Source organism: Daktulosphaira vitifoliae, unplaced genomic scaffold (assembly GCF_025091365.1).
Source record: "Daktulosphaira vitifoliae isolate Bord-2020 unplaced genomic scaffold, ASM2509136v1 Scaffold_4, whole genome shotgun sequence".
NCBI classification, from domain to species: domain Eukaryota; kingdom Metazoa; phylum Arthropoda; class Insecta; order Hemiptera; family Phylloxeridae; genus Daktulosphaira; species Daktulosphaira vitifoliae.
In genome coordinates this window covers 15,440,537-15,463,258 of record NW_026099575.1, presented here as the reverse complement: position 1 = coordinate 15,463,258, position 22,722 = coordinate 15,440,537, and the positions used below count along the sequence as shown (strand labels likewise).

Here is a 22,722-nt window from a genome sequence, read left to right as displayed (position 1 = left end):
TTGTTTTGAAAAGAATAAGAATAATGACTATTATATTTTTTTTATTGAATTTGTAAATTTTAGTATTTATTTTTAGAAATAAGCAAAACTCAGTATCAAGATTTAATTATGGCAGCTGAATCATTAGATCGTTTAACTAAAGCAATACCATATAGAAAATATAGACCTCTTTTGAAAGAATATAAAGGACACTACAAAGAATGGTAAAAAGATTTAAAATCTTGATATTATAATATTTAAAGTGTTTGATAATATTTGTGGGATCAATTTTTTATATATTTGATGTAATATAAATGATTAATGGACAGTTTAAAACTATAATTTAACTGTGTATAAATTTATTTTTTAGATTCGAATAACTGACAACTATTATAATCCAACCCATTTTTTTTAAGAGTTAAAAATGTATTTCATCATAAGTTTAAAAATATTTAATCTACATGGTTTTATTTTAAATTAACATTAAATATTTAGTATATTTAATAGGAAAGTTTAATAAATATTAGCTTCGATGCGAAGCTGAGAAGGTATTGGTTTTACTATGATGTGTTTTTTTTTTTTTTTTATAGATGCTTGATGTCTTTACCTATCATTTGGTATATTTTTTTTGTAAATTTGACCTTTTTTCTGCCCACAGGGGGGAATTTAAAATGACAACTTTTTCACAAAAAATTAACTTTTTCAACTTAACTTTTGAAAATGTTCCGGAAGGTCTGACACTTTTATATGTATCTTAAATTAAAGCTAATGTAATATACTTTAATTTGAAAAAAAAAAAATTTGACCTCTGGACTTGTCTTCACGGCGAAAATGGCTACCAAATGCTATTTTCGTGTGAAAATTCTCGATTTTATTATTTATATTATATTTAACTTTATAATGCTTTTTTTTTTTTTTTTTTCCTCTTACAGCCGACTTAATGTAGACCTCCCCGGAACTGCCGTTAGGCATTGCTTCAGGGCGGCCCACGTCGCCTTAGCTTCTTCTTGCCACCGCGCTGTGACTCGGCCCAAGTTCACACTATAGCCGAATCCCAGCGCGGCGTAGCCTCCCCCATTAGCCGGACCCCACTAGAGGGTCCGTTGCCCGGTTTTGGACCACGTGGAGGTGGGGGTAGGCAGTCTTCTCCATTGTTGGCCGGGTTAAGAACCCGACCTTCTTCTTTTTTCCTTCTAACAGGGCAGTCCTTGGCGACGTGCCCCTCCTTCTTACATCCGAAGCAGGCCTTCGACCGGTCCGGTCCTTTACACGCATGAGCGATATGCCCGCGTTCCAGACACCTGTAGCACTGAGGACCCTTGTCAAGAATCCTCAGCCTACAGGATGTCCACCCCACCCGGACTCGGCCTATGGCCGCCAGGCGTTGAGCCATCTTGAGGGGCACGTCGCACCTCGCATACCGCCCTTTACCGCCGATGTTTGTGCGGACCGTAATGGGTCCCACTTTCGGCGGCAATTCTCCACTTGGAGAATTCAGGGCGGCGCTCAGTGCTTGTCGCACATCTTGCTCCTCCTGCCACTCCTCCACATCCAAACTTTATAATGCTATAACTTATTGAAAAGTTTATGGATCCACACAATTTTTTTTATGAGAAATAATATTTTTTAATAAACCCTTTTTCATTCGACATACTTTATCTTAATCGAGATATTAATAAGGAACCAGCAGATCAAGTAGCTTTTAGAATAAAACACCAATTTTTTTAAAATTAAACACTATCTAAAGATTTGCATCGAAGCGTTTATTTTTGATAGTGATTTTAATCACTGTCAGATATCATTATACTTAATCCAACTATGCCACGTCATCACTGTGCTGCGACCCCCCTGTGCTGGGTTTTTTACTTGTTTTTATGATAGAAATATTATACTTATATATATATATATATATATTTTTTTTTTTCAAAATTTATTTAAAAAAATGATTTAGCTTTTAAGTGGTTTAAATTAAAAACTACTATTGAAATAGAATTCTGTTTAAATTTAGTTTCACAAAGTAAAATTAAAAAGTCATTTGTATTAGGTGGAAATTTGCCTATAATTGTATTTTAGAAGAGGATATAAGAAGAGTGCGTAGAAATTGGGACTGGAACCATATATATACTCATAGAAAAGCTGTAAGAGATTATGCTATTTATTATAAACAAAAATTGGAGGCAAAAAAAACACCTACTATGACATTAAAAGCAATTGAAGAGTTAGAAAATAAATTGGATGTTATGAATATAATTTTAACAAGACAACGTGTAGAAAATGAGGTATAAACTAAATATTTGATCTATATGTAAAGAAAACTATCTTAAGAAATATTAATTCAATTATGTTTATGCAATTTTTTTTATTTTGATTAATTACTATTTGGTTAACAAGTTTTGTTTTTGATATTGTTTTCTAATTTAATCATCTTCATAATAGAATTTAACCAGTTAAATACAATGATTATTTTAAAGTAATTTAAATAAATAACAAGAAAAGTAAGATGAATACTTAAAATTTTACATAAAATTATATTAAGGCAAATTTTTATTTAATAATAAATAAACAGAAATCAATTACAATTTTACTCTAGTAATTTGTATGTTATTATTTTTTTTGAAAATAATTCCTTATATATCTAATTTAAATTTATATTATGCTATCTATAAGATAATTTTAAGATTTACATTTTTTGTATCTTTAGTAAATAGAACCAACAAAATTTTAAATATAAATTATAAGTTACTTAGTAGTAAGTTGTCGTTAATATAAAAAAATAATCACTTCTTTTTCTGTTCCATATCAAAGATAAAATGTTTATGTTTTCATTACAGGTTGAAAGGGAAGGCAAAATTCAAGAAGAAATGAAAAAATGTGAATCAGAACGGGGTTGGTTTAGTTTTTGGAGAGGAAAGAGTGCTGATGTCGAAGAAAAAGAAAAAGATATTAGTAATATTTCTTTAAAGTACATAATTTTACATAAATATACTAATTTAACTTTATATTTTAGTCAGACAGTTTGAAGAAGCTATGAATACAACTGAAAAGGAAAAATTGTACAAGGCAATAGGTTATCAAGAAAGTTCAATTGCTACAAATTATCCAGAAACTTTTGTTGATACAAAATTCAAATTTTGTTTGCACACATTAGAAATATCAGTGTTTGATGAAGAGTTTTCTTCTGTACAAAAAGTATTAACAGTTTATTTTAAGGGATTTGTGTTGAATTTTCAAAGAAGAATGGCAGCAAACGCTTTGAAGTAATATATACTTAATTGAAATTAGTAATTCAATTAGTTCCTTGTAAATTATAGTTAATAGAATAAAATTATTTATAATACAACTTATTTTTAGAGTGGAAGCCTCGGGTGAAACATTGTCTATTTTTGGCCTCCCTCAATCAAATAAGGTTCCTAAAATTGTTACATCCAAGACTTTTGATCAATATAAAAGTGCTCAAGATTTATTATCTTTTCAAGATGGAGATTATTTTGATAACCAGTTGTATTTATTTAGTTTCTTGTTTGAAACAAATCCTCTAAATAAATCTTATGACAGTAGAGTTCAGTTATCTTTTAAACCATTAAAACTGGTTTATGATGCACAAACTATAATTAAGATTATAAATATTTTCAGCACACAGCAATCTACAGTTAAAACTCAGTATGTTGTTATAAAATTTACATTTAAGTAATTTTATTTTTAAATATTATATTATCTAGAATTAAAAAAAAATTTAGATTACAAGAAGTTGCTGGATCCAAGTTTGCTGAATTTAAAGAAAAATCAGCAATAGGTATGCAACATATTATTGATGAACGTAAAAGGCTCGAATTAAAAATCGATTTGATGGCATCCTATGTTATTATACCTCATGGAGGATTTTATAACAAGTAAATGTTTTTTGACATTACTAAAAGTAATTGTAATTTGTATTTTATGTTTTGTAATTTAGGAACCAGTCTATGTTAGTTTTTAATTTAGGAAGTTTAAAAATAAAATCTAAGCCACAAATAATTGATGATGTGAGTATTCAATCATTGCATAAAAAAGGTGCCTCTCAAACTGAAGTTTTACAAGAAATTGTTAACCGTAGTTATGACCGTTTTTATATTGAGTTTGAAAATGCACAAGTAAATAAATTTTTTTTTAAATATAAAATTTTGTAAAATAACAAGTTTTAATTATTTTAGATTTTGATTGCTAATAAAGGTGAAAAATGGAAGAATGCCTTCAATGAGTCACATCAGAATGACCTATATATCCTAAAGCCAACAAATTTACTTATAGAAGTTGAAAAGTGCTTAATTACTGATGATCCACGGTTACCATTGCTCAAAGTGACTGGTGAACTTCCAGCCATAGATATTAAAGTTGCAGGTTAACATTCTCATCAAACTAATCAATACTAATGGTTTCAGCTCAAGTATACATATATTTTAAAATACCTCCTGACACTTAAAATGATTTTCTCTCTTTTATATCTATGTTATTAGTATTACGACTTAAAATTAAAACAATATTTATTATACTATATTTTTATTTTGCATACATAGATCTACTAGAGATAAAGAGAGTGACAAAAACTATTTGATGTAAGGTGTTAACTCTTATCATAGCTTTTTATATAATGTATCATAAAAACTTTTAAAGGTATACTTAATATGTATATTACGTTTAATTTAAGTAAACCTTCAATAGTATTTATTGAAACCAGCATTATATTTTGTTAACCCATTATTAGCCAATGTTGCATGTATGCAACATTAATTTCAATAATTAAAATTAACAATTGGCTGTAATAGATTAATTTGACGGTCTAAGATTTACCAGATTATTGAAAGTACCATATAAGCCTTTGATAGGCTCAATTAGCAATAGAGCCAAAAGTATACTGTTATAAATTTTAGATAAAATACCTAAAACTAAAGAAATTAACAGATACTCATTGAAATAAAAAAAACTTTGATTAGTAAATATTTTTAATTTTAATGTTAATTTAAATAAATTTTAGAGAATCGTGTATTGGATGCTTTATCAGTTTTTTTGAGTATTCCATTACCTCAAGCAAGCAAGGAAAATGATGATGATTCTCATGTATGTAATATATATTTTATATATAAAAAAATAGATAAAGTAGTATTAATTTGGTTACAGAAAATATAATTTTTATTAAATATTTGTTTTTCGCTTTTTTAGGATATAGATATTCTTGGATCAGCTATGTCATTACGTCAAAAAATTGATTCTTTCAATGTAACTAAAAATTTAATGAACCAAAGAAAAGAAGCAGAAAAAGCTTCTGATTTCAGTGTACAATTTACATCACTAGATGTAAAATTAGTTCTAAAACGTAAGTATAATTTTTCTCTTTTTAAAATACATAATTTTGTGTAATTTCAAATTTATTTAGGTTTATCAATTAAAGTTTTATCATGTGATGGAAAAGGTTCATGGTTAAATCCTCTATTAGATTTTAATTTACTTACGTTGGAACTTTCATTAACTCAACAAACATTCAATACAAATATTGCTTTAAAACTAGGTAGATTATTTCTTGCTCAGTATCACAAAGATATTATTATTCCTTTAGTTGACACACCAAGTGATGATGAAAATGATGAAAATCAATATCTTTTACTTTTGAAGTACACTTTGGTTAGTTTATTTATCCTGAAAAAGTTTTTTGAAATATTTTTGATAAATTAATATATTTTTTCATTTATAGGCAGAAAAGAATACAACTGAATTTCATTCAACTTATGATAGCGTATTACAAAAACTCGAGTTGAACTTTACTAAAATATTAGCTACAGCTAATAGAGAAGCAATGCTATATCTTATTGATTGGTTATCAAATGTCGGTATTAATATAACGAGTATGAAAAAAAAATATAACTATCCTAGTGAACCAAAAACTGTTAAAAATATTCAAAAAAAAGACAAATTAAAAAAAATGCCACTAGTTTCAACTGCTTTATCGACTATTTTAGAAGAATCAGCTTCTAGTAAAATTCAACAAAGTATGTCTATTCATCAATTATTTTTGTTTTGATATTAATTATTTAAGGGTTTTTTTGGTGATAGGAATTTTAAAACAATTATTTATGTTATAATGAATAATCAATTATTAATTATTTTGACTATTATTTATTAAATATGGGTCTAGCCAAATTTCAAAAGAAATATCTAGGGCGTAGTTGAAGCAAACCTTTCCACCTCTCCTACACTCAAACATAGTTTCAGAAACATGACTATCATAATAAAAGAGTGTTGATATTTGCTTCTCGTAGATGAGTGGTGAGTTTGATTGATAATCTGTGAATAATACATTCGAAAAGGAATGTGTGAAAGAGTGATCAAGCATGAACATCCTGAACTAATGAAATTAGATCAGGAGTCAATTTTATTTGATAGGAGATTATAAGTAAAAAGTAAATATTTAGCTTATGTCTATGTCTAGAAAAATTAGGAAGATCTTAGAGGCTTAAGAATAGAGAAATAGTTTTGAGGGAGGCATAGAATAAGAGCAAAACTAGCAAAATGAAAAAAATTTTGTTGGACATACACTCAATTATAATTATAATTACTATAAATAATTATATTAATTATAGTAATAATTCATATTTGAAAATAATCTACAGTTAAAGTACATAAGTGTTTACTAGAACTAAAGTTACTTGCTATCAAATTATTATAATATTTTATTTATTATTTTTTTATATAGCTCTATAAATACAAAAATCAATAATTTGTCTGTTTTACTAGTGAATAGAAAAACAGTTACTGATAATGATGTAAAAGATTTTAAATTAGACTCAAAAATTGGTGAAATTCAACTTATAATTACAACTGAATCAGAAGATTTAGCTCATATGTTCATTACAAAGCTTGAATCATCTGTTGTAATGAAGAAATCCTATATTCAAATGGATGCAAAATTACAAAGTATAAGTGTTGCAGATCCATCTTCTGATACAGTTTATAAACATGTAAGTGTAACATGTGAATTATTTTGTAATTGATGAAAAAATTATTTTTACTTAATTTTAAACACAAAAATATTACTATGTAATTATTAATTTGGTTATATTAAGTAGTATAAAGGTGATTCTAAATTAATACTTAAACTATAATTAACTTAAAATAATTTCAATTTGCATTTACTAATATTGACACAAGAAATATTTGTATTTCGTTAATATTTAATAAAAAAAAAAAGTTTTTTTTATTTTTAGCTTCAAAAAAGTTTTATAGTTTAAAAATCGTAATTTAAAAAAATTACGATTTTTAAAATTAGTAAATGTTGACTTTTACTAAACTTTATTTTCTTAAAACTGCCATAACATTTTGAAAAATGAATGAACCAACATAATTTTTTTTTATATTGAAGCCCTTAAGTATTTTGCTATTATTTAATATATTTTTGTCAACATTTGACCCTTTACATGCCCACAGGGGGATTCAAAATAGTAACTTCTGCATAAAAATTTTACTTTTTCAACTTTAGTTTTGAAAATATTCCTGAAATACTTCGAGCTTCAAATATATGTCAAATTAAACTTTATGATAAACACTATACATTCATAAAAAAAAAATTTGTCCCAACATCTTTTCTTCTATGGGCAAATGTCCGTCAAATTTAACAAAATATGTAATTTTTATGTAAACACCTCCGTTTAACATGTTAATATTTTGATATTTAAAACTTGCATAACTTTTTGAAAACTGAACAAATCAAAAGAATTTTTTTTTTTTATTGAAACCTTAGATATTTTCTTTCAATTTAATATAAATTTCTTGAAAATCCTGACACTTTACCTGCCTACAGGAAGGAATTCAAAAAAGCAATTTTTGCATAGAAGTTAAACTTTTTCAACTTAATTTTTGAAAATGTCCCGGAAACATTATACTTATACAATATTATACTTTAATTTATTTTAAAATACATTATTAGGGGACTAGACTGAATATTATTTAAATCTAATAAACATAGAATGTGAAATCCAAATTATTTTTAATTTGTATATATATATTATATTTTTGAACCTAAGAACTACTAATCAGGATATAATCAAGGAAATATGAGTTGATGTTATTATGTTATGCAATTATGTACCAATTTTTTAGAATTAAACATTATCTACAGATTTGCATAGAAGCGTTTCTATGATATTGATTTTAATCGCTGTCAAATGTCATCTATACTTGTCTAAGTATGCCATGTTCATACTGTGCTACCTTTTTTTTTTTTTTTTTTAAATAATAAAAGTCAATTGGAAAATGAAAAAAATACTTTATTGAACATTCTAAAAAAAATAAAGGAGATTAAAAATAATTTTGTTATTACTTTGAATACATTTCTTTAAATATAATTATAGTAATAAATATTTATCATAAAAATACAGTAATTAAAAACAAACAATAATTGTTTGTTTTTTATCCATAAATAATTATAATTATTTATTTTTGAATATTATAATTGTACTGGCCCCTCTGCCAATCGTAAGAAGAGACTATTGAGGTTGTGTCAGGTCGACAGCTGGCGTAAAAATCTTTGTCAAAAAAGTATGAAAAATCCTGAACAAAACTTAGGCGAATTGTCCCATCTCAGATGTACGCTAGGACAACAGAAAGTAGTTAAACAAGGAGAAGGCCTAAGGAATAAAGTGTTTAATACCAGCCGGACAACTTGTGCGGTAGCTGTTTCACTAGTCATATGTACAGGTCTACCCAACGCTTGTAGTGTCAACGGTGTAGAGACATCACCACTTAACTGTAGGCTGGACTCATGTATAAGGGAGAAAGATAGATACAAAGTAAGAATAGGTACTAGGAATTTTGGAACATTAACTGGTAGAAGTAGAGAATTAGTAGAAGTATTGAAGAGGAGAAAGGTTAACATTTGTTGTGTGCAGGAAACTAAGTGGAAAGGAGAGAAATCAAGGGAAATAGATGAGGGTTATAAAATAATACACTCAGGTAAGTCTAGTACAAAGAATGGTGGAGGGATAATAATGGATGAAGAGATGAAAAGTAAAGTAGTAGAAGTAGCTGAGAAAAGTGATAGAATTATGGTCATAAAATTGATATTCAAAGAAAAAGTGCTGAATGTAATAAGTGCCTATGCACTACAAGTGGGATGTGATGAAATAAACAAGGAAGTGTTTTGGTGAGAAATGGATGAAGTGATGCAAGGGGTACCTGGCAATGAGGATTCGGTGATAGGTGGAGATATGAATGGACATGTAGGTAATGAGAGGAGAGGATATGAGTACATGGAGGGTATGGTTTTAGTGGGAAGAATGAGGCTGGAGAAAGAATACTGGATTTCACAGTATTGTATGATCTTGATGTGGTTAATACTTATTTTAGAAAGAGGGAAGAACATTATACAACATACAAGAATGGGATGAATAGATCACAGATAGATTATTTTATGTGGAAGAGAGAGAGCGTAAAGCAAGTAAAAGATTGTAAAGTTATACTAGACGAGAGTGTAACTACACAACATAGTCTGATGGTAATGGAGTTGTGGTGTACTGGAAAGAGTATAAACAAAAATAGAAGAAACACAGGGAAAAATCGAAGATCCGGTGGTGGAAATTGAAAGGGAAAAATGAGAAAGGGTTTTTAAAGACGATAAAAGTGAGGACGGTGTGGAATGTCGAGGGAGACATAAATGATGTGTGGAATAGATTTGCTAGTTGTGTAATGAATACTGCAAAGGAGATTGTTGGTGAGAGTAGAAGTAGAATGCCAGGAAACAATGAAACTTGGTGGTGGGATGAGGACGTTCAAAAATGTATAGAAAGTAAGAAAAAGCAATTCAAAATATGGCAGAAGAGCAAAAGGAGAAAAGACGTGATGGAATATAAATGCTTGTGCAAAGAAGCCAAGTGTGCAGTAAGTAAGACAAAGTTTATGAGGTATGATGAGTTGTATGATAGGCTAGGAGGAACAAAGAAAGGCGAGAAAGAAATCAATTGACTTGCAAAGATAAGAGAGAAAAGGTCTAAAGATTATCATTATATAAAACATATCAAAAGTGTTGATAATAAGGTACTTTCGAGTGATGATGATGTGAAAAAAAGGTGGAAAGAGTATTTTGAAAAATTATTGAATGAAGAGTACCCAAAAGAGACATTAGAGGATATCTTGTGGAATGAGGGACTGGTAAATTTAATTAGTGATGAATTAGAGATGGAAGGATGCTATTGAATGCGATTTGAGGACAGCTGATGTGAGCGTAGATGATGTAGAAGATCGTGTCAAGTGGAAGTTTAGGATAAGGGTGGCCAACCCCAAGTAGTTGGGATTAAGGCGAGGAAGAAGAAGAAGATTTATTTTTAAATATTGACTATTATTTGTGGATAAAAATAACAAGATAAAAGATAATTTTTAAGAAATAAATGAGAGTGAAAAAATAGTGGAGCTTTTACATTCACAAATATGGTTGAAATCCTTTTAAATGTCGAGGTTTAATTTTTGAACTACTTAATGTGTCAAAGAAATATTGAAAATTACTGAATTTTATCTAACATAATATTTTATAATATAATATTTATAAGTAAAATATGCAAGTATAAAATTAATCAGTAAATGAAAATTTAAATTAAATTAGTATAATCGCTATTATGCAGTATCACATTTAATGGTAGATGATAATGTTTCTACAGGGAAAAAAAATTTAATAAACATGTAAAGAATAAGATCAAACCATTGATTTTCAAATAAAGTGAATTAAATTTACTTTAATTTAACTTATTAAATAAAGAAGTGAAGTATATTCTATTAAATAATTATTATAGTGTTTGATTCTAACACATTTTGAAAATTGATCTAATTTTGTTTAGATAATCCGTGTTGCTGAAGATGATGATGCTCTTAAATTGCAAATAATTATGTACAATGAACAATATCTAGTGGATTATAATTCACCAGAAATCTACTTGTCTGTTTCTTCTGGATGTATAAAATGTGTTTTTCTTAATTGTTTTGTAAAAAAATTATTGGTAAGATTTTTTTATTTTAATTTGTTTAAATAAAATTTTAGTTTTGATAAAAAAAATTATTATTCAATTTCTATAAAAATCAATAATTTGGTATTTATTAATAATTATTTGCAGAACCTTATTGTTTTGTATGCCTCTCGTGCATAAAAATTATGAGCAAAAAAAAGAAATAGGCATTATTTATTTTGTCAAACTTTAATAATAGTATGTAAAGTCAAATGGGCCAATTTGGGATAGTTAAATATTTATAATCATTTTAGTCATATCAATCTGAAGCACTAGTAAAATGTTTACATATTTTTAAGATACATAAAATATTTGTTTACAAAAATTAAGTTATAAGATCTGTAAAATATTTAATTACCCCAAGTTAAATACTGATTCATCATATTAAAATCTATTAAATAACTTATTAAAAAAATGAATAAATTTATTTAATTTTTCTCATAAATTTGTTTGAAAATGTATTTAGTTTTAACATATCAATTTATTTAATATTTTATTAATATAATTTTCATAAATTGTATTAATTATAGGATTTTATCAATCATTTTCAAGCTGGAAAAGCTGCTGTATATGAAGCAAGTGCTGCAGCTGTCGCTACAGCTAAAATGAATGTTCAGTCTGCTACTCGTGTAGCACTTAATATTAACTTAAAGGTATTTTAGTTTGGTCTTTTTATTCTAATTTTTAAATAATATAAATGTAGAAAATGTACATGATAAATTTTATAGGCTCCAGTTTTCATTGTACCTCAAAATTCAAAAGTTTTGGAAGGTTTATGTTTTGATTTTGGATATTTATCCATAACAAACTCATTTAATATTATTCACAAAGGATCTGATCACATACCAGCTGTACTAGACAAATTAAATTTAAATTTACAAGATTTAAAAGTTTCTAGGTTAGTTAAAATTTGTTTACAAATAAAAGTAGAGTACAAGTATTATTTTCTAAGAAGAATTCTTTCAAAATAATTTTTTTGTTAATATATTTTGAAAACATAAATCGTTACAAGATTTTGAAACATAAACTCATATTAATTCATTTACTTTAACATGCTTGAACTCAGACATTAAATTTATAAACGTTTATGGCATTTTCAGAGTAAAATTGATGGATAATTTACAATATTTTGCGTTTGATTGTGTTTTATTACAACCAATTAGTTTTTCTCTAATTGTTGAAAGAAATCTTTCATCTGGTTGGTATGTAGATCATCCAGATTTTGATGTTGTGGCCATATTTGATTCAATTAAAGTATGTAACTTTAAATAATATGAATATGATCATTTATTAACAGGATTTTAAAAGTCTGTTTAAATAATAATAAAAAAGGTCAATTTGAAGTAATAATACTTTTTATGATTAGGTGACAGTTAGCCATAATGATTATATTGTAATTTTAAATGTATTGAATGATAATTTAAATGAAGGAAAAGAAGATTCTGATTTTTTAAATAATCAGCCAAGTTTGAATACCTCTCAATTGAATCCCAATGGTATGTTAACATGTAATAAGTGTTTAGACTTAGATTATTTTTTATACGTATGAAAAAATGGTTAAATCAAAATTTAACCTTATTAGATCATTCATAGCTATTTTGTAAATGTTCCACTATATTTAGAAGTATTAATGTTTTTTCCATAGATGGTTAATTTAGTATTTTATTATGATTTTAATTTAAAGAATTACAACTTTTGACTAGACCACCTTTTTACAAACTGTTGATATATACTTGTCTTTTTTTTCAGTATACACTGATAAAAATTGATTTCTTTATTTTATAATTGCTTTACTAATTATTAAATTTATTTCACCTATAAACTTGTTTTCATTCATAAAATAAAATTTTTTTTTTAAATCTAAATTTGAGTTAATTTAAATTTGTTATTTAGTAAAAAACTTAAATACTTCAAGTTCTTAATATAGTATACCTAAGGATTCTTCATTCTTATTTTACTGTTTAAGTCAAATATTCTAATCCTTTGCCTTACTTCCAACTATGTTCATTCTTAATAAAATCTTATTCTGCTAAAAGCATTCCAGTACTTGGAAGTAATATAAAACTAAAAATATAAAATCAAATTAGTTTTTAATAAATTATTTTTTTTAGAAACCAAAGTTACTGTAGATATAGAAAAAAAACCTTATACTCAAGAAATCAGAACTTTGGCTAAGTTTGATTTTGCTGTAAAAAATATTATTTTAGAACTATTTAAAGGTGGACCTGATGAGGTAATAAATTGTTTTTATTTTTATAAATGTTAAATTTAATTATATTGAATTACTGTAGAATGGTTATCAAGTTAAAGAAAATAGTTTGGGTCAATTTATATTTTCATCATTGACAGTTAGTGGTTCAATGCTAACAGACTTAACATTAGGATTGTCATTATATTTGTTGGATGTCATATTAGATGATACTCGGTTGAATTATAGTTGTGGAAATAAAGTAGTACGATACATGGAAAGAAAGAAAAATGTTATTGAAAAAGAATCTACTCAAAATACTATTGATATAAAACTTAAACAGACTCTTACTGGTTTAGATGGTAAATACTAATAATATAATTCTGTATTGTAGAGTCATAAATTTAGAATTTAAATGAAAAATGCAATTTAAACTTCTTATTACTTAAAATCTATTTTACCTATTGTTAAAAAAACACATTATAAATCAATTTTTAGTCAATATAATTTTATAGCTTTTCATTACAGAATAATTTGTGTAACTAATTTTTAATTGATACTATTTAAATATTTTTGTTTTTATTAGTTCAACTAAAAATATTTAGTTTTAATTTGATATTAAACATGGAATATGTGGAGTATCTTTTAAATTTCTTTGTATTGCCATTACAAGCTCAGGATATAGATATAAACGATAAAGTAAAGTCTACAAAACAAAATTTAGTTGTGAGTTCATCTTTCATTAAACTTTTGTTTTATTTAATTAATAATTTTTAAACCTTTATAGATTAAAAACAGCAATTCTGAAATACGTAATAATAATAAGACACTCATGGTAAAAGTGCAATTAGAAAAACCTGATATTATACTAGTGGAAAGTTTGAATGATATTAATACAAATGCCATTATTTTAAATGTAATAATACTTATAAAATATTAATGCTAACAAAATGAATCATTTTCTAATATATTGTATAAATTACTTCAGACTGAAGCTAAATTGAAATTGCAAATGTCTTCTCCAACACGTCAAACAGTCAATGGGGAAATAAAAGATTTACAAATTTACTCCTGTTGTTACAACCCTTTAAAGAGAAAAGAAACAATGAATTTGGTAAATATATTTTTTATTCATTATTTGTTTATTTTATTTATTGTTTTCATTTATATGTTTTATTTAATAGTTAATTACATTTTTTAGTATACCTCCATTAAATTGGTCATGTTTTTATTATAATAGTGATAGCTTATTATTTAAATTTAAACACTACTATTAAAAAAAATATTAACTTACGGATTATATATACAGGTTGGGTATAACCATATAAATAACGGATTCATTAAGCATAAAACACACATTTTCTTTGAAACAATTAAAAATTTTTAATTTTTGCAAAGAAAAATATTGTTTTGATTCAAAAAACTACAATAATATACATTTAAATAACTTATCATTGTAATCCTTTAATTTTTGATCCACTAAATATTTTTTGTTGTTTACTTTTTTATAACTTGTTGGGGCTTAGAACAATTGTAATATTATAAAAAAATTGTATATTTTTTTTATTTAAAACAAAAAATGAAAATTGAGATAAATGTTTAATAAAAATCCTAAATAGGCATTATATATATAGATTATAAGAAATAATTTGGCAGTAAAATCACTTCTTGATGTTCTGTAGTTCAATTCATAGAGTATTTTAAAATTTGTATTTTTTTATATATATTTTGCGATATTAATTGTTGTTCTCATTAGAGAAAGATAGAAGTATCTAAATCTTTACTCATTAAGTATTGGCTTTAGGTATAAGATATTACCTGAGCTTGAATGAGCACTGATAATTTTATTGAATACAATTGATAAATACTAGAATATTAAATTAAGTTATTTAGGCATAATCATGTTAATAATGTAATGATTATTAATAATGATAATAATTAATAATAATGAGTTATTAATTTGTTATAAAAGTTGTTATTAAGATTAGTATTTCTTAACTGAAATTTGATTTAAAATATTTATGTAACCATGGATAAAATCAACATACAAAATTTTTATCCTTCTCTTCTTTTTTTGTATCAATCCTGAGACTGAATTCTCTACTTTTCCCTATTACTTGTCTTTTTATTTTTTTGTAAGAATTACACCCTTGGTCCTTAATTATTTGTTACATACAGGGTGATTTTGTATCATAACCCACTCAATTACTTTTTAATTTAAATTAATTCCAAAATATGTCTACGACATGGTAAATACAACACATTGCGCTCTAAGAGTTGTTTAAGCAATATACAAGCCTCATTTAAGCGACCTGTATTAGAAGCTGTTGTGTCACAACACAAGGCTTGTATTTTATTTTTTAAATCCCAAACTTGTAATAAATCAAAAATTGCATTTACCTGATTCTCGCCAGAATCACTCTCAATTTTTGGGAACCCAAGTAATTGACTTACTCCCTCAAATGATACCAAGATTGACAATCGATCAACTTCAGCTATATTCATAATGCCTGGAAGTAGTTTTCCATCCCAATGCAAGACAAGACTATTTTTATCCAGAAATTTAATTTTTTTTTTATTTCATTTACTTTTCTCTCACTAAAAAATAATCTTTTCCGTCGAATAGTTGATCGGTTGATTATTAACTTTGATACGTTATTACCTAATGCTTCAGCAGTAGAAATAATTAAATGCACAGCATCGCGGTCAGATATCTTGCATTGATCTAATGCAGAAAGTAATTTAGGAGTCATAAAAGTTATAAACCCTCGTGTTTTTGAAGAATATGATGAACCAGACAAATCATCTTCTGTTTCATATTCTGAGGAACTAAACAAATTTAACTCAACAACATTATCTAAACAAAAAATGATAAATGATAGAAAAATGATTGTTATTTATAAGTTTTCTTTATTACCTCGCCAGAAAACACGTAAAACAATTTTATTTTTCTACAAAACTAATAGAAAATTAAATTTCAAATAACTTTTACATGAAAATTTTTTTTATAACTTGAACGGTTCATCGTATATACTTAAATTGCCGAAATATATGAATTTTACTGGTAAACATAATATTTATGGAACTTTTGACTTTTAGGAGGTAAATATTTGACTTATGAGTTTTTTGCTAATAACCTTTTTTATGTAAAATAATTATATGTATAATTTCTTTCTTATAAACTTTTACGTAAAAATCATATATTTTGAGATAAAGCACAATAACTGAAAAACTACCCTTTTGATCAAATTTTCAACCCTCCTGCGGCACGTGTTAACATCAACCTATCGGTACCAAATTTTGCACAGTTTATTTTTACATGTATTAGAACAATTTTTTGGTGCGCGTAAATCGAATTTTGAAAAATTGTATTTTAAGGACCACCCTACTGTCCCAGTCACGGATAGTTTATTATCAATTATGACTATCAATAGATATACTTTCTGTATTGTCAGTTAGTGTATTTATAAACTCATAACAATGTGCCTTACTACCATTGATAATAACAATGCTGTGTACCTGCTAATATTGATGTCATAAAAATCAATTAGCTACCTGTATTTGTAAACCCTTGTGTATTAAACATGTATATTAACTCAAAAATTTGAAACTTTAAGTGTTTATATCTAATAAACAAATAAAGTTATACTAAAAATCCAAATGCCATTTACTATTAAATTAAAAACTCAAACATTTTATTAAATTCAAAATATGTGTTCCCATTAAAAAAAACGAAGTTGACACCCTTACAAGGCATAAGGGATGAACATAAAAAGTTTTATAATATAATAGTTAATAATTCAAGAATAATGTGTAACTAAAGATAACCAAAAAAAAAAAAAATGTTTAAATTATATTTATTCTGTAAGTAATTGAGTGGGTTATGATAAAAAAATCACCCTGTATACTCCATTTATGTTATCTTCTATGCACCCTTTTCTGGTTTATAATTGTTAATGAACTTTTTAACTGATTTATAAGCTGTATCTTTCACCTTAGTCTTTGATCATATTATGATCAATTACTTTTCAGTTTGTAAATTGAATTGATCATTTTAAAATCCCTTCAAGTGCTAAAATTAAAAGCATTACTTAAATTAAATTTGTGGTTATTTGGAAATAGATACGTAATTTAATACAATAACTCATCAAGTATCAAGGTTAGATTATCTTGAAAAGTTACTAAATAAGACTGTATATCTATTTTCATATAATCATTTGAACTTCAATCATGTTTTCATTTTTGGGTTTCTGAAATAATTTTAACTTAACTATTTTTAAAAATAATTTTCAACTAGATTCTACGTCCAGTTACTATAAATGTTAATGGCTCAACTCCTGATGATACTTGTCTTAATATTGACATCAATATGACACCTTTAATTATTTCAGTAACTCCAGGTAATTTTTAGTTAATATTTGTTAGTTGTAATGCTTAATTTTAATGAATATCAAAAATATGTTACATATCTTTATTTAGCTAATATTGAAATGCTAAACCGAATTAATAAATCATTTATGAAAAGTAAAGAAAATGAATGTGTTGAAGAAAAATATGATGAAGAAAAATATGTAGATTTATGGAATAAGACACCATTTAATGAAAATGAATTTTGGTTTTTAAAAAAAGGTACATTTATTTATGATTTTTTAAAAATAATTTTACATTTTTTTCATTAATAATTATTTTTTAATTTGATGTAATAAAAATATATTGTCAACACATACTGTAAAGAATGATTTTGATAAAAACAAAATTTGTTTTTATTTTTCTGTTTTTTATTTAAAAAATAAAAATATATTAAATAGATATAATAAAAAATAAAGAATTATATATTTTCTATATAGTAATACTATGTTAATTAAACAATACCAATTTGCAGATGTTGGATTAGAAACATGTTCTTCAGAAAATGATAAAAAATGTTCTATAGTAAATAAAAGTGAAATGTGCTTGTTATCTATTCCATCTATTGTATTTACAATTGAGGCTGGAATAGGCAATAAAACCATGCCAATGTTGTTAACTGAATGTTCATTTAATGGTTCTATTATAAATTGGAGTTCAAGAGTAACGACAATATTTTTTACACTAAATTATAAATACTTCATTAAGTATAATTTTGTTTTAAATTTGTAGCTAAATGTTGCTGGAGAATTAACTATGCAAATGAATTATTATAACAGTAGATTAGCACTCTGGGAACCATTCATTGAACCTGTTGAAGTACCTACTGTAATAGGTGCAAAATATCAACCGTGGCTACTAGAATTAAAGGTACTATATATACAGAATGATTCACTTATAAAAAATCAATTAATTAATCGAAAAATATAAATAATATTAACTTTTTATTTATTTCTTTTATTTCAACATTTCTCTCAATTTTTCAACATAGTTTTAGCTTTTATGCGAAGCTGAGAAGGTATTAATTTTACCATGATGTGTTTTTTTTTGTCTGTTGCTACTTTTTCTCAGCTCATAATTTTTTTTTATATTAAAACCTTAGATATTTCCCTTTCATTTGATGTCATTTTATTGAAGATCTAACACTTAACCTGCTCATAGGGGGAGAGGGTAAAAATAGCAACTTTTTTACAAAAACTAACTTTTTCTACTTAATTTTTGAAAAAGATATGGAAATACTGTATCCTTTAAACATATATCAAATTAAAGCTTATGTTATATACTATAAAATAAAAAAGAAAAAATTTTCCCGACACCTTATCTTTAATGTGCCATTGACTACTGTAGTGTAAAAATATGCTATTTTTGTGTTAAAATTTTCGATTTAAAATTTTATATTTTCAAGTTTAAATAGCTATAACTTTTTGAATAATATATGTATGAGCACAATTTTTTTTTTCTAAATACATTATATATACTTCTTTCATTTAACATACTTTTTATGTAAATTGGATAATTTTCCTTTATACAGGGAGCTTTCAAAACTTGAAGAATACATATAAAAAGTAGATTTTTTTCAACTTAACTTTTGAAAATGTTTCGGAAATACTGCGTCCTTTAAACATACATCAAATTAAAGCTTACAATAAATACTATAAGTTAAAAAAAAAAAAAATTTATCTCGACACCTTTTCTTCTATAGGAAAAAGGCTCTGTCGAATTTAAGGAAAAATGTAATTTTTATGTAAAAATCTCTGTTTAACATGAAATATTTTAATACTTAAAACTACTATATCTTTTTGAAAATGAACAAATTAAAATTATTTTTATTATATTGAAACCTTAGATATTTTTCTTTCATTTGATATAATTTTTTTGAAAATCTGACTCTAAACCGACCAGAAGGGCAAATTCAAAAAAACAATTTTCGCACACAAGTTAAGCTTTTTCAATGTAATTTTTGAAAATATTCCAGTAATATTGACACTTTTATTTAATTTTAAATTAAAGCTTATATTATTATTTAGAATAAAGTTCATAAGACATAAAAAGTTAAACTTATTTAAATTTTTTTGCTTTTTTTAAGGCGAAAAAAATAACTTTAAAATTTGAATTAGTTTAAATTGACAATTATATTTATCGACTAACAGTTGCCGAATCAGTAACACTTGTGTCTTTCATGGTTAGGGTACCAGGTTCGAATCCGCCTGTGACATTTAATATTTTGCATTTTTTTAAGTTAGAAAAATCTTAAAATCATTTGATTTTTATCTCATTTAGATTCATTAACTTCAATAAATATCAAGGATCCCATCATTGTAGTCTCCCCTCATGAGAAGAAATTTCTTATTCTTGTTAATATTATTTTACTAATTGTTTTTTTTTTTTGTGGCTGCAATTTATTTTTCCAACCCTTACTTAACCTACTTTTTTAACAATATATCAAATGAATACAGTGCGTGTTTTGTTGAAGATATTACCCTCAAAAATTGAAAATTTCAGTAGCTCAGGAAAAAAAATCTCTTAATCAAATGAAAAGTAGCTTAAACAGCTTTATCCTAACAAACAATTAAAATCATTCGTTTCTAATAATTTTAAAGAATTTGTTGTCAAATTAGATTTGATATAATAAAAGTATTCAACTACAAAAGCAAATAATTTTACTTTGTAATTTGTTAATTTTTTAACTTTATTTGTGTGTGCTACTAACAGTCTATAACATTCCAAATTTTTTTGAAACATGTTGTTATATAAATCTAAAAAAAGAATGATTTTTAGTTTCACCTGAATTTAACAATCAATTTTTACAGTTATAATCAAAATTTATCATTTGCTCAATTTTTAACAATTTTTTTTTCATTGGTTTTTTTAGTTAAAGTAAATCATTAAAATTATTTCAGTTCTGCATACTAATCTGGATATAATTAAGGAAATAGAAGTTGATGTTGCTTTTGTAATTATCCACCAATCTCTTAGAATTAAACACTATCTACATATCAATACATATTGCATCAAAGCGTTTCTTATGATAGTGATTTTAATCACTGTCAGATTAAATCTATACAGGACCCAACTATGCCACGTCCCCACTTTGCTATGTTTTTTTTTATGTTTATACCTTATACATTATAAGGGTGCAATTTTAATTTTTAAATTACAATACTCATAATTAACCAACCAGTCAATTTCTTCATTAGATCATTATCTAATAAATAAGCAAGTATGTTACCATTTAAAAACTTAAAGTTGACACCCTTATAAGGTATAAGGTATAAACATAAAAAAAAAACAGCACAGGGGGGTCGTGGCACAGTGGTGACGTGGTATAGATGGATAAAGTATAATGATATCTGACAGTGATTAAAATCACTATCAAAAAAAAACGCTTCGATGCAAATCTTTAGATAGTGTTTAATTTTAAAAAATTGGTGGACTATTCCAAAAGCTACATTATCTGCTAGTTCATTATTAATATCCTAATTAAGATAAAGTATGTAGAATGAAAAAGGGATTATTAAAAAATATTATTTCTCATAAAAAAATAATGTTGATCCATACACTTTTCAATATGTCATAGCATTATAAAGTTAAAAATTTAAAAAATAAAATCGAGAATTTTCACACAATAATAGCATTCGGTAGCCATTTTCACCGTGAAGATAAAATAAAGTCCGAAATTTTTTTTTCGCATAATAAAGTAAATTACATTAGCTTTAATTTAATATATATATAAAAGTGTCAGACTTTCCGGAACACTTTCAAAATTTAAGTTGAAAAAGTCAATTTTTTGTGAAAAAGTTGTCATTTTGAATCCCCCCCTGTAGGCAGGTAAAAAGTCAGATTTATAAAAAAAATATACCAAATGATAGGTAAAGACATCATGCATCTACAAAAAAAAGAATTATATTGATCCATACATCTTTCGAGAAGTTATAGCATTATAAAGTTAAAAATATAAAAAAGAATTTTTTTACAAAAATCGTATTTTTTTTATTAAGTTTAATGTCTGTTTTCACCATGAAGATAAAATAAAGTCCGAAATTTTTTTTTACCATTATAAAGTATATTACATTAGCTTTAATTTAAGATATATATAAAAGTGTCAGACCTTCCGGAACACTTTCAAAAGTTACGTTGAAAAAGTTCTACTTTCTATATGCATTTTTATGTTTTGAATCCCCCCTGTATTTAGGGAAATGGTCCGATTTAAAAAAACAGTATGTCGAATGAAAGATCTATATAAATACTACTTCTCATAAAAAAATTGTAATGATTCATACATTTTTCAAAAAGTTATAGCATAATAAAGTTAAAAATGGAAAATACAAAATCGAAAATTTTCACACAAAAATAGCATTTGGTAGCCATTTTCACCATGAAGATAAAATAAAGTCCGAAATTTTTTTTTTCCATAATAAAGTATATTACATTAGCTTTAATTTAATATATATATAAAAGTGTCAGACTTTCCGGAACACTTTCAAAATTTAAGTTGAAAAACTCAATTTTTTGTGAAAAAGTTGTCATTTTGAATCCCCCCCTGTAGGCAGGTCAAAAGTCAGATTTATAAAAAAAATATACCAAATGATAGGTAAAGACATCATGCATCTACAAAAAAAAGAATTATATTGATCCATATATCTTTCGAGAAGTTATAGCATTATAAAGTTAAAAATATAAAAAAGAATTTTTTTACAAAAATCGTATTTTTTTTATTAAGTTTAATGTCTGTTTTCACCATGAAGATAAAATAAAGTCCGAAATTTTTTTTTACCATTATAAAGTATATTACATTAGCTTTAATTTAAGATATATATAAAAGTGTCAGACCTTCCGGAACACTTTCAAAAGTTACGTTGAAAAAGTTCTACTTTCTATATGCATTTTTATGTTTTGAATCCCCCCTGTATTTAGGGAAATGGTCCGATTTAAAAAAACAGTATGTCGAATGAAAGATCTATATAAATACTACTTCTCATAAAAAAATTGTAATGATTCATACATTTTTCAAAAAGTTATAGCATAATAAAGTTAAAAATGGAAAATACAAAATCGAAAATTTTCACACAAAAATAGCATTCGGTAGCCATTTTCACCATGAAGATAAGATAAAGTCCGAAATTTTTTTTT

At 25.6% G+C, this 22,722-nt stretch overlaps 1 protein-coding gene and 1 long non-coding RNA gene across 2 annotated transcripts in view; one reads left to right on the top strand and one right to left on the bottom strand.

Annotated features, from left to right (window-relative positions):
* LOC126904668 (intermembrane lipid transfer protein Vps13) overlaps window positions 1-22,722 on the top strand; it is a 44,292-nt gene that overhangs the window by 5,381 nt on the left and 16,189 nt on the right. Inside the window, exons 7-33 of the mRNA XM_050683877.1 lie at window positions 77-203; window positions 2,024-2,258; window positions 2,811-2,925; window positions 2,987-3,236; window positions 3,331-3,639; window positions 3,717-3,869; window positions 3,932-4,109; window positions 4,170-4,356; window positions 4,991-5,073; window positions 5,176-5,329; window positions 5,390-5,634; window positions 5,705-5,999; window positions 6,745-6,968; window positions 10,833-10,991; window positions 11,528-11,650; window positions 11,726-11,895; window positions 12,098-12,251; window positions 12,364-12,493; window positions 13,109-13,230; window positions 13,289-13,547; window positions 13,772-13,911; window positions 13,973-14,101; window positions 14,174-14,299; window positions 17,483-17,585; window positions 17,665-17,814; window positions 18,068-18,255; window positions 18,325-18,462. Coding sequence (XP_050539834.1) covers window positions 77-203; window positions 2,024-2,258; window positions 2,811-2,925; window positions 2,987-3,236; window positions 3,331-3,639; window positions 3,717-3,869; window positions 3,932-4,109; window positions 4,170-4,356; window positions 4,991-5,073; window positions 5,176-5,329; window positions 5,390-5,634; window positions 5,705-5,999; window positions 6,745-6,968; window positions 10,833-10,991; window positions 11,528-11,650; window positions 11,726-11,895; window positions 12,098-12,251; window positions 12,364-12,493; window positions 13,109-13,230; window positions 13,289-13,547; window positions 13,772-13,911; window positions 13,973-14,101; window positions 14,174-14,299; window positions 17,483-17,585; window positions 17,665-17,814; window positions 18,068-18,255; window positions 18,325-18,462 — 4,646 coding nt within the window. The remainder of the gene's footprint in view (window positions 1-76; window positions 204-2,023; window positions 2,259-2,810; window positions 2,926-2,986; window positions 3,237-3,330; window positions 3,640-3,716; window positions 3,870-3,931; window positions 4,110-4,169; window positions 4,357-4,990; window positions 5,074-5,175; window positions 5,330-5,389; window positions 5,635-5,704; window positions 6,000-6,744; window positions 6,969-10,832; window positions 10,992-11,527; window positions 11,651-11,725; window positions 11,896-12,097; window positions 12,252-12,363; window positions 12,494-13,108; window positions 13,231-13,288; window positions 13,548-13,771; window positions 13,912-13,972; window positions 14,102-14,173; window positions 14,300-17,482; window positions 17,586-17,664; window positions 17,815-18,067; window positions 18,256-18,324; window positions 18,463-22,722) is intronic.
* The window catches only part of LOC126904683 (uncharacterized), a 62,854-nt gene continuing 40,870 nt past the window's right edge, over window positions 739-22,722 (bottom strand). Inside the window, exon 2 of the long non-coding RNA XR_007703795.1 lies at window positions 739-785. This is a non-coding gene — a long non-coding RNA (uncharacterized LOC126904683). The remainder of the gene's footprint in view (window positions 786-22,722) is intronic.